The sequence below is a fragment of the Condylura cristata genome, unplaced genomic scaffold, assembly GCF_000260355.1.
Source record: "Condylura cristata isolate star-nosed mole 26May11 unplaced genomic scaffold, ConCri1.0 scaffold00022, whole genome shotgun sequence".
Classification (NCBI taxonomy): Eukaryota; Metazoa; Chordata; class Mammalia; order Eulipotyphla; family Talpidae; genus Condylura; species Condylura cristata.
In genome coordinates this window covers 26,397,723-26,410,481 of record NW_004567123.1, presented here as the reverse complement: position 1 = coordinate 26,410,481, position 12,759 = coordinate 26,397,723, and the positions used below count along the sequence as shown (strand labels likewise).

Genomic DNA, 12,759 nt, shown 5'->3' with positions numbered 1-12,759 from the left:
GCTGGCTGTGTTGACACTGCAGGTGCAGACACTCTTTATTAGTTAAGTCGGCATCAACTGTTTTTCAAGTCCTGCGTCCACGAGCTGTTGACGTTAGGCCAGTGGATTCTTGACTGATTGAAATACTCCTTTGTGACATGAACTTGAAAAAGAACACTTCTGAAGTTAGGTAGGGACAGGGTATCATTACTAAAGTCAAAAGTCCACGTGACGCATCAAGTTAGAAGCGTCCTAGGCACAGATTGAGCTTTGTCATCCATATGCAGAAACCCATCCAGCAATTCAAGTAAATCCCACATCTAGTTGTAACCAACTACATTAAAGTCATCTTCAAAGTTATGTTTGTAATTACCTTTGATCCTCCACACCACTGTAAGCTAGTTAATAGAAGGAAATATTTTATAATTTTGTTTATAATTTTGTTGTACCTAAGTTTAATTTTATATTCAAAACAAAAATAACATGTTTAGACAGAAGACAGAAGATATAAAAAAAAATTTAAAGGGAACATCGTTATTTGCTATATTAACATTTAGGGGTGGGCTTTTTGTTTTTCTTTAATATTAAAAACTAGTTTGTACATAGGTTGGGCCCTCCCTTACAATGGCTCATTCCACTTCTGCCACATACCTTAAAGCTATTGTCATCTTAAATTTAGTGGGTCCATAGTTAGCATATTTTCTCCAGACCATTTACTGAACACTCCCTGCAGTGGCAGTGGCTCATGATGGCTGTGGGTGTGTGTGGGGGGATGGATGTCTTCACACCTGTGTGTGTGCAGGTGGGGGTGTCTTCTCACCCATGTGTGTGTGCATGTGGGTGGGTGGGTGTCTTCACACCTGTGTGTGTGCATGTGGTGGGTCTTCTCAACCGTGTGTGTGTGCATGTGGGTGGTTGGGTGTCTTCTCACCCGTGTGTGTGTACATGTGGGTGTGTGGGTGTCTTCACACCTGTGTGTGTGCATGTGGTGGGTCTTCTCATCCATGTGTGTGTGCATGTGGCTGGGTGGGTGTCTTCACACCCATGCACACACAAATCCCAATTTACTCTCATTTTCTTGTGCTTTTCCACTAGCTATTTCTCCATCAACCCCTATATCTGTACCACCCATTTAAATTACAGCTTTGTAAAACTTTTCAGTGCCTAGCCCTAATGATTCCTGTTCTCCCCACTGTACTTAATATTTCACCCACTCAGGTCTCCCTATGAATTTTAAAATCAGCTTACCCTCTTTTCTAAATAATCTCCAATGGAATTTACACTGTGTTAAAACACTGAATCTGAAATGGTTGCATTAATATGAGTTGTTCCACCCTGACAGAGAACAATTATCCTTCATTGGCGTCTTCACTCTTCCTTGGGGAAACTACAGAGTTCTTCATGTAGATGGCATTCATGGCCACCTTCTTAAAAACCGGCTGATGCTGATTTCTTCTGCAGTCTCCCCCCCATTAAGTTTACTGGATTTGTTCTGTGCATGCGTAGCGTGTGTATATAAGTGTGTTCTCCAACCCATTTGCTAAAACCTCTTGTGAGTTTCTTTAATTAAATTTTATTATCTTAGTTTACCAGTCTAATAATCACATCATCTGTGAATAATGATGATTTCGTGTCCTCCTTTCATATTGCAATGGCTTTTATTTCGCCTGTAGATTTTGGTGTTGGGGGCAGACATTTCTGGGCGATGATCCCCAGTAATGTAGGTAGTTACCTTTTTTGTGTTACTCCCAACCTTAAAGCCTAGGCCTGCAGCCCATGTTCCTGCGTGTGATGTTAGCTGAAGGTTTGAGACAGGTTTGCCTTATGACAACATAAGGCAAGGTATAGCTAACCTACCATTTACCTTTGTGACTTTAAAATCAGAAATGGGTATTACATTTTATCAAAGTTAGATAATTATTCATGTGATTCATATTTGTTTTCTACTATTTTTGCTAGATTTTCTATCTTTACCTAAGGAAAATGACCTGCTTATGGAGAAGCCAATATGATATTTGAGGAGTAATTTGCAACAATTTGAGATGCTTTCCCTCTATTTCTGCCTTATGTAATTATTTGCATAACATGGGAATTATCAGTTCTTGAAAGATTGAAAGAACTCATTGGAAGAGCCATCTGGCTCCACTGTTGTTTATTCTAATTTTCTTTTTATGGAATGCTTAATTAATTTATTGTCATTCTTTTTTGTTTAATAACAGAGGCTTTTCAGATTCTGAAAACAGGTTTGGTCCTATCCCATAAGCTTTAAACATCACTCTTCTCTTTGTAATAGTTTCTAAAGAGTATGAAATTGTGATCTTGATTTCCTACTTGGTGTGACTTACTTAGGGAAATTCATATTGTTCCCAGTTGAAAGTTTGTGTTTGTTCAGATTTTCAGTTTAATAATTTCTAATGCTAGCTCATATTGTGACAAGATAACACCATATACCTTTACTTATACTGAACTGAGGCTTTGTAGATGTTTTGTGTATGCCCCTTGTCATTTTATCCTCTGTAACTCATGTGATCTCTTGAATATTAAAATATTGCTTTCCTCTCTGCCATATTTTCTTGGAATAGCTTTACTAACTTGTTTTGGTTTTTGTATTCAAACATTTCACATTTATACATAGACATATCTATCTTGTTTAACTCTTTTTTGAGTTGCTTTCTTGTTAAACCTAAAACAGATTTTTCTTACTTAATACTGCTTTTTAAATTGCAAACCTACAGGATGTTCAAAGTATATACAGTCAACATCTCTACATCCTTCCTCCAGTTTCACTAGTCATAGACATTTGGTCATATTTACCTAATTGGACTTTTTCTTCTCTTAAATAGCACCTAGGTTAGTTGCAGTAATAATGAATACTCAAAACCACCAGTGGAAAGGCCCCTGCATAGCCACAGTGCAATCATCACACTCAGGAAAATGAAAATTGATCTAATATTAGGATATGTTCTTTGATATTCAAATTTCCCCAATTATCACAATTAATTGTCCTTTCAGCCATTTACAAGTCCCCTCTGGGATCCAAAGATCACACCTTGCATCTGATTGCCCTGGTCTTGCTAAAATTTTCCAATAAAATTAATTTCTGAGCCCTTGAAATAGGGTTTACCATATACTGCTAGGTTTTTGTTTTTCTCATAACTATACAATATCCTCAAATATCCCCAACAGTCCTTATTGATAAAATGTTCTCTTTCCATAGACTGTGTAGTTTTTATTGCTATATGTAAAATTCTCTCTCTCTCTCATGCATGCCTGCACACACACAGACACACATTTATCTCATTTTCAATTAATCATACTCCAATATCCACAGCTTAATTATTTTAATACCCATCAATGGTTTTGGACCCCCATTCTTTAAAAAAGAAAAAGTTATCAACTGTTTTCTATTGTAATCAAGCCAAAAAATTCCATTGAAATTTCCAGAGTAAGTTCATTCACAACTTTAGAGCCTCCAGATGTCACTTAACTGACTCCAAAGTTTATACAATTTGCTTTCTTCCAAAGAAAACACATCAGTTTGGCAGGAATTGACATCTTTACAATATGTGATGCTTTCACCCAGGACTTCAGCATTTCTGTCCATTTATTCATCTTCAGTGTAGAGCAATTATTTACCGCCCACTCTTCCAAGTCCTGTACGAGGGGCTAGAGGTAGTCTTTTATATCACTCAGTAGAGATTTCTTTCCTTCCCATGACAGCCTTGTACATTTCTTACTTGTGTCATCCTTAGCTATTTTTAAAGGGCTTTATTCTTAACGTTTGTTGTTGTTGTTGTTTTTTTTTCCATTACATCTTCTAGCTTATTTTTCAGCATGTAAAGCTTATTTATCTCTATCTTCTATAAGTCACTTTACTAAATTCTTTAATTAATTTTAAAAGTATTTCAGTTGATTTTCTTCAGTATATTAGGTCAGAGTCATATTATTTACAAATGATGATAAATTACTTTCCTCCCTAAACTATGTATCTGTTCTATTTTGTGTCTTACTGCATTGACAAGAATTATCCCATTTTGTGTGCAAGTTCTGGAAGCTAAAGTGACTTGCTCAACATGTCACACAAAGCTAGGGAGCGGTAGAGTCAGGACTTTGTTTTTTAGTTTAGTGCTGGTTTAGAAAAGGTCACCAAATCAAGGTCATCTACCCTAACTGGTCCTATATTTATCCAGTTGTTTTTTCCTGAATGGAGGTTGACATTTGCAGTGCTTTTAGACCTCTCTTAAAATGACTTCACCTCTTAGGTGCACACACACACACACACACACACACAAAGTCTTTTAAAAATAGCTAAGGTTGACACAAATAAGAAATGTACAAGCTGGCATGGGAAGGAAAGAAATCTGTACTGAGACAATCTCTAGCTCCTAGTACAGTGTGTGTATGTTGAAGATAAATGCTATGGAGAAGAAAATAAGCAAGGAAGTGCAATAGGATAAGTTGTGTTTGGGGTGCTCTTTTAAATACAGTGATCAGGTGAGTCTTCATTGGCAGAGTGAAGAAGAAAACCTTGCCAGGTTTGTGTATAGCTGAGGGGAGAATATTCTAGGTGGAGGATAGAACTGCTAAGCCATTGATATAGGGGCATGCATAGGGTGTTCAAGAAACAGCTAGGAGCCAGTGTCTGGAAAGGGATTCAAAGAGATGGGAGGTAGAGAATTCATACATGAGAGCCTCGGGGGCATTGTGCAATGTCATCTTTTACTCCAAGAGAGGCAGATGCCATAGGAGTAAAGTAATGGGTTATGGCATGAGTTGAATTTTTTAAGGGTAATTCTAGCCACTGTTTTGAAAATAGATTATTGGGTTAACAATGAAAACAGATAAGTGGTGAAAGCAGGAAGACCAAGTGAGAGACTATTGTAATTATCTATTCAAGAGATGATAGGAGCCTAGTCAGCATAATAGATAGAGATAATAGAAGTGGTCATATTCTAGGTATGTATGAAATTAGAACCACAAAAGTGATTTATGTACTGTGTTGTCAATTACAGAGAATCTATAATATGAGAAAGTCATGACAACAATGGTCAGGTCTTGGTTGAAATATAGCTCAACCCAAGCACACACTCAATAACATTAGCTATGGTTCTTCTAAATATATGGATATATGAAACTCTATCCATCGTTAGGTCATTTCTTCTTGTAAGGTATCTTTTACTTACTTCTGATAATAAGGATAGCTTCATTTGTACTTTTCAGCTGAAATGTGATGATTCTTTTACACAACATGTAGAGCTTCCTCTAAATTTCTACTCTGAGTTTCCACTTTTGTTAACTATATCAAGTATATTTTAATCACAGGAAAAGGTTCCAAATGGAAAACAGGTGAAGTTTTGTTGTCTAATTTGATATAATAATACATGCAGCAATCATTAGCTCCATCCAAATTTTACAGAGCACTGACTTCACAGAGAACACTTTCTAGACAAATAATCTCATGTGATCATCACTGAGTACCCAGCGGGTGCCCCCTTCTCAAAACCCTACATTGGCCAAGTTCCTCTTTCTGTCCTTGCATCATGGGATTGTGTTGCTCGGTGAATGCCTGTCTCCCCCATCACAGTTCTAAGCATCCAATGCCCAGTGATTTATTGTATCACTGATGAATAAATTTAAAAGAATATGAAGACAGAGAGACAGAAAGTCACACAGCCAGTGAGATCAAAATCTGTGCGCACCTATTCTGACACTGAATCATGAATTTATCTCTCTCCATTCCCTTATCTTCTCTAAGGGCTATGGTGACTAGGAAAACAGTGTATACAATAAGGAATTTCCAGAGCCTTGATATAAAAGTTGGTTAACTAAGACATATCATTGTAAATTTCAGCTCCATAGTTCTGAGTGACCTTTAAAGTAGGAAATGTAATTGCAAAGCTAGATACTATTGGGGATTACAAAGCTCATACTTGCTTCTGAGCCTTGTACAGTAACACCAAGGTTCATCATAGCATTTTTGTATTAAGACATGTGCATAGGTGAAGGCAAAAAGCACAGACTTTTAAAGGGAAAAAGAAGAACCAAAATTATTCAGTTCATTTCCCTCATTTCTTTAACAGCTTTATTGAGATGTCATTTACATACCATAAAATTCACCCATTTTATGTTACAATTCAATGATTTTCAGTAAGACTGCAGGACCCTTACCATGTCCCACTTCAGAATGTTTCCGTCACACCATAAATCACCCTATGCTTAAGTACAGTTGATTTCTATCTCCACCTCCAGTCTTAGGCAACCACAAATCTAATTTCAGCCTCTGTAAATTAGCCTTTTCTTGACATTGTGTTATGAATGGAGTCTTTTGTGTCTGCCTTCTTTCATTTAGCATAATGTTTTTAAGCTTCATCCATAGCCGGAATATATTAGTACTTTTTCCTTATATTGCTGAATACTACTTCACTCGATAGATGTAGCACATCTTTATATGTCCACCAGCTGATAGATCTGCAGATTGTCTTAACTGGCTATTATGAATAATGTTGTTATTATCATTTGTATGTAAGCCTTTTTTATGCATATTTCTTCACTTCCCTTAAGTAGATGCCTAGGAAAGTAGCCACTCAATTGATGGTGGCTTTATATTTACTTTTTAAAAGAACTTCCAGACTTTTTTAAAGTGGCTGCGTCATTTTTCCCTCTCAAGCAACGTACGATGATTCCAGTTTTTCCATATCCTTGCCAACACTTGCTCTTGTCCGCTTTTTACAGATAGTCATTCTAGTCAGTGGTTTCTAACTGGTTTTACTTTATTAGCTTCCTGGTGACTATTGAGATTAACCATCATTGCATAGCTTATTAACCATAGTTTATTAACTTGTATTTCACCTTTAGTAAAATGTCTAGTCAAATCTTTTCTCAATTTTTAGTTGCATTATTTGTCACTTTGTTATTGAATAGCAATGAATTGTTATGTCTTATCAGACTTATAAGTTGCAAGTATTTTCTCTCAATGTGTATTTTGATTTTACTTTGGTTAGTGGTGTGTTTTGAAGCCCAATTAAGAAAAATCTAATGACAGCCAATTTAACATTTTTTTTCCCCATTAATGGATCATGTTTTTCCAAGTTGAAGGGGACAGTATGAGAATAGTAGACAAGAGTTCAGGGAAATTGCTCTCTATCTTGATTAGTATTTCTGCATTCAGCCAGGTTTGATTTCATGTTTACTTTCAACTTCAATTCAATTTGATTTGATTCATTGAAAGATGCATTTGTTGATCACTGACTAAATAGTAGGCAGCCTGCTGGGAAGTGAATATTGGAGGAGGTGCTCCAGAGATAACTGAATCACAACTCCCATTGTCAAAAAGGTCAAAATCTAGCCAGAGAAACCATGGTCCCCTGTTCAGTTTATTGCAGTCCCAAGGGTGGGTCACTAGTGAGTTGTGTGGGATCTTGTGAGGGGAAAACTCATCCAGACAGGCTTAATAAAGGAGGCAGGATAAGCCTAGGAAAAGCAATCCACAGGCAGAGCTGGGCAGGAGGAGAGGAAACATGATGTGGGCAGGTGGGGAAAGGCATGAGCTGGCAATGGGTGGAGTGAGAATCCAGGGATGTGTCAGTATTAATAGAGGGTCTGGGGCAGCTAGAATGAGAGGTGCCTCATAAGACTTTCCTGAAGATAGAGTGGAAGTGAAGTGTCCCAAATGCCTGGGATAACGCACAGCCAGTGGAAGTGTTTGAAGAGAAACAGTGTTAATCATTAGGAAGATCAGTGGTTTCACTGGTTAATTGATTAAATAAACTAGAAGAAAGAAATCCGTTGAGTTCAAGGAAGAGATGGGAAAGAGCCACATCTGAGCAGTGTGAGTTAGTGGAGAGACGGAAGGTCAAGTAGGAGATTATTGACTAGAGGAAAACAGTAAGAACTAATTAGGGAGGAACTGAGGGCAAGGCCCACATTCATTTGTTGGGAAGTGCTAACAGGGAAAGGAACAGGAACAGAAACCGCAGTGTTTGTAGGAATTGGGACTGAGTTGCATTTTTTGGATATATTCCATGTGAGCTAGCTTTGAGATATCTACATGGCGATTGATTTCATGCAGCCTTGGTTCAGAAGCCTGAAACTCGGGAGGGAAGATTAGTTGTGATAATGACAACAAACAAGTTGCTTAATTGCCTGGCTTCCTTTCTATCTAGTGTTTATCAGCTGGTTGTCAAGGAAGAGCGACTTCAAAAGTCACGAAGAGCAGCTGACATCATTGAGTGCTTTTCGGTACCTGTGAGCTACAGGAATGCCTCCAACCTCGATTCTCTGCATTACTTTGCTGCCGAGTTGAAGCCAGCCAACCTTCCTGTCACTCAGCCATTTACAGTGGGTGACAATAAGACATACAATGGCTACTGGAATCCTCCTCTTTCTCCTCTGAAAAGCTACAGCATCTACTTTCAGGCACTCAGCAAAGCAAATGGAGTAAGTATGACCACATCAGGCCACTTCTTACCTTGTTTGTGTTCTCCTGTCCTCAAATGAGAGTGTAGCATGACTTTAGGGCAGAGGTTGGCAAACTTTAAGGCTCATGGACCAAATTCAACCTTATCGCTAGTCACTTTAGAAAGTATTTTTTCTCCACATGACAAGGAAGCCTTTTGTGTGTGTCAGGTATTTCTTTAGTGTAGAAGGAGTGCCAGCCATCACAAAATCACAGGACTAGAAAGGACATGAAAGGGTCGTCCAATATTGCCTTCCCTTTGCCTATACACCAAAGAGTGCTTCCGTCAACAGTATAAAATCACAGGTAACCAGCAGCAGGGCTTTTTCTCAAATACCTCAAGTAGCAGAGAACTTACATCTTTTTAAGATGTTCTTTGTTTTCTTACATTATTGTTCCTTTTTCTATATAATATTTGATCTCTTCCCTGAGGTGTAATCCCCATAAATCTTTCTGTGGTGATTTTGCTGATGGGGGAGGGAGGTGGTGGGTACAGAAGGGGGCTGTGGCCCTAAGAAAGTTTGTATTTTTTTTTTTTTTTTTTTGTGCATACAGAACTGAGGTACAGGCCAGAGGTGTAGGGGCAGTGAGAGTCTTCACCAGAGACAGAGTGAGGAACAGAAAAGGCTGACTGATAAAGTACACTGCTGAGGGGAGCAGTGGGCGGGTCAGGAGAGGTCTGCTGCTATGTGGGTCACCTCCGGGGCAAGGATTGAACTCAAGCTGAAGTGGCTTTAGGTTCTTAGAGCTGTACTTTAACCCTCTGTGCCACCAGGGAGGGCCTGAAAGTTTGTACTCGTACTGTAGCTTCTATCCAGTGCCCTTGGTAGCTATTCTTAGGGCCCAGTGAACCTATGCAGTCACCTTCTCAGGTGATACTCCTTCAGTTACGTAAAATCCTCTTTAACACCCTCTTCCCTCTACACAAACACACTCTCATCCAGTCTTAGTTTTTTTACAAGTTAGATATATATTTAGTTCCTCTTATCACCCAAGTATTTTCCATATGGATGTTTTTGTGGAGATATTCCAAGTTACTATATTTCATTCAGCAACTGTATAATAACTACTGGCAATATATAATACAACAGTTCATAAGGTTGTATTATATATCCTCCAAGAACTTATATGAACAGAAGGGAGTCTGGCCTGTGCCATGTTCTACAGTGTATCTGGAGATGTGAAGAAGCTCACTGAAGAAGGGAAAATTGAGAAAAAGCAGGCCTTGGTGAAGGATGTGGACAGTGGCCTGTCTATGTTGGCTCTGGGTCACCAGGATAGGGAGTTTAGTCTGACAGTGGCTGTCATTATCTTGTGAGAAACCTGGATGGAGGAACTAATTAACATTTAAAATGTCCACAGACCCATTTAAATTCTACATTGGTATTTCAACTCTGCATGTATTACTGGTTAAGCAACACTCCTTGCAGAGACTATGAAACTACAAGGAGAAGCTGCCAGGCTGCCTTCCACCTGTCCATCTGGTCTTCCCTCTGCAAGAAACACTCTGATGTATTGAGGAGGAAGACATAAAGATGGACTGAGCATCTGGAGCCCCATCTCGTTCTTGGTTCTCTGTACCCCAAATGAGCCAGTTTATTCATTTAAAACTTCTCTCTGATAAGATGTGGCTTTCCCTGCTCTTGGCAGCATACCAAGTAGTGCTGGTATGTCTTTATGCTGTGAAAAAGAGTGGTAGCTGCACTTACTCATGCTCTATCACATTCCTACTAAGATCCTTGTAAGAACCAAATAAGAAACCTAGTCTACAGGACCCAAGAAACTAGCAAGTGGACTCCTGGAGGAATTTTCCCAACCTGAGTGTGTTTATCTCTAAGCACAATAGCAGGAGAATTATTGAAGGCTTTGTTTCCCCAAATCACTCAATAGTCTGCCTCCTCAAGATATGGGGTGCAGCCATTGGGGGAAATCCGATGCTACTCTGAAGTAGATGCATCTAGAAAGCAGCTCCTTTTACTGCTTCCAAGAGGAATAAGACCATTTATTTCTTTTGCCTCCAATTCCATTTCATGTGCACTCCCAATTTGGAGCTAAAATTTGCAAGAATAAGACGCAAACAGGAATGGAATTGGATGGGTGTTTATGCCAGGTGTCTGGAGGATGTAGTTGGTCTCACCTCACAAGAACAGAGAGGAACAACTGTGGGAGCTGGGCGTTCGGAGTGTTGTATTTTATGGCAAAAGAAAAACCACATACTGCTTCAAATGACTGTATTTAACATTACATTTTGCTGAAAAGAATTAGGTGGAAGGGTCATAGGAGCAGAAAAGCCATTCTTAGCCTAACAACCTCTGCCTGGCCCCTCTCAGACTTTTCCATATCATAAAGGGCAGCAGACAATGCAGTTAAGCCTGGAGGATTTTTGAGGAGAAAATGTTATAACCCACAAATTCCTTATCAGCCAAGTTGTTGTTCTTGTGCAAATACATCAGAAAGACATTCTCAGTATCCTGGGGCTCCCACATGCCCTGCTGCTAATAAATCATTCAAAGAGCAATTGACCAAGCAATAAATCAAAATGAAGAAATCAAAAATAGAGAAATATGGAATAAAAGACCCATTGTGAGGATAGAAACTAATTAAACATAGTGTTAATGCTCAATAATTGATGTAAATACATTATAAAAGAGAAGGTTAATATAAAAATTATTACTTAAAAAGAAGAGGGTATAATATAAAAAATAATTACTGATATGGGTTTAAAATTCTCATTTTTCGTCAGCAAAAACTGAAAGTCAAAGGATTGATGAATGCAAATATAAACCTGTTAATTTTCTTGCTTTATGGAATATAAAACTTTGATTTTTGATCTTGACGATTTTTTAAAAGCAGTTTTTTTTTTTAAATAATGGCAACCTTCCAATCTATCATAAAAAAAAAAGCCTGAAAACAGCACTCTAACAAACAAAAGGGGGAGGGGAGAAACCAAGAAAAATCAGCAACTACAAAATAAACCATGAACAGAAGCAATAGATTTGATTTTTTTTTTTAATGGTGCTTTGCTCCCCTCATAAAAGAGTACAAAAATATATCTTGGATTAACTACACATCAGAATTCAGCAAGTCCATTTCTCTAGAATTTTAAGAACAAAAACAAAGGCGAGGCAAAGTTATATCAAACTAACCCAAATTAAATGAAAGCAAAAACGATCATTTGCCTCAGGATGGTTGTGAGTCAATTTGAATAATTTACTATCACTCAATTTCATTATTTCCAACCACTCATGCAAGCTTAAGTCAGAACTGGGAAAGAAAATTTGAGAGTCCAGATACCTTCAAGTACAGATGTTAAGGACAGTTCCTAGAACTTAACAGAGTGGTCAGCCTTTATACTCAGACTTCCTGCACACAAAAACCATGTTGTTGTCTAACTTTAAGTAATCAATTAAAAGAGTTTAATATGATTGATCAATTAAGTATGTAAACATTAGCAAGCATACGCTATATGTCAAAAAATACACTTCTAAGTACTAGGATTAAAACAGTAAACCAAATGGCCACGACATCCCTGCTCTCACAGCTTTTATATCCCAGTATGGGAGAGGCAAAATAAATAAATAAAATTATTTGTCAAACAATTAATAGTTATATTTAAGAATGGATACTCATTAACTGTTGATCACAATTAGCATGAGGATTGACATTTTTAAAGCACTGTGATCATCTGTTATACATGATCTATATATGTTCTGTCCTATAAACACTATGGAGGGATGGTGTACATTATGAGATGCTCAAAGACCTTGCGAGTATTTTTATGGCATGCGACTTGTTCACAGGTACTCATGTTGGAAATGTTGGTAATGACACATATTAGTAATGACACATTTACCCATAGATACTTTACTGTAGATAACAAAGATAACCCCTTTTTTGGGGGGGAGGGAGGCACTGTTTTGGTGCTGAATTTCCAGTCCCTGTCTTTCTTGTTTCTCAAGTCATATTGTAACCATTTATTTTGTATACATCTATAGTTTCGATCTATAGCATTTAGAAGTAGGTGGAATTCCCCTAGTCTAGACCAGAAGTCAAGAAGAAATTATTCAATGAGACATTCTTGGTAGGGTATTGTAATGCTTCAAATTTCCCGCTGCACTTCTTTGGATGGAAAGAGTTGATTTCTTTGTGAACAAGGTAAAATTATTAGAACTCTCTTCCTTTTAGAAAGCCAAGTTATGTTTCCTAAACTCTCTCCTTGTCTCTGTATTGATTTGAGCAAATTAAATCTTTCCTTCTCATGTCAGCCTTTCAGGGAAAATATGACCGCACCAACTCTCATCCCTGCCATTCAGGCCATTTCTCAC

At 38.0% G+C, this 12,759-nt stretch overlaps 1 protein-coding gene across 1 annotated transcript in view; it reads left to right on the top strand.

The window, feature by feature from the left end:
- The window catches only part of PTPRT (protein tyrosine phosphatase, receptor type, T), a 617,594-nt gene that overhangs the window by 436,138 nt on the left and 168,697 nt on the right, over positions 1–12,759 (top strand). Inside the window, exon 11 of the mRNA XM_004687014.2 lies at positions 8,142–8,415. Coding sequence (XP_004687071.1) covers positions 8,142–8,415 — 274 coding nt within the window. The remainder of the gene's footprint in view (positions 1–8,141; positions 8,416–12,759) is intronic.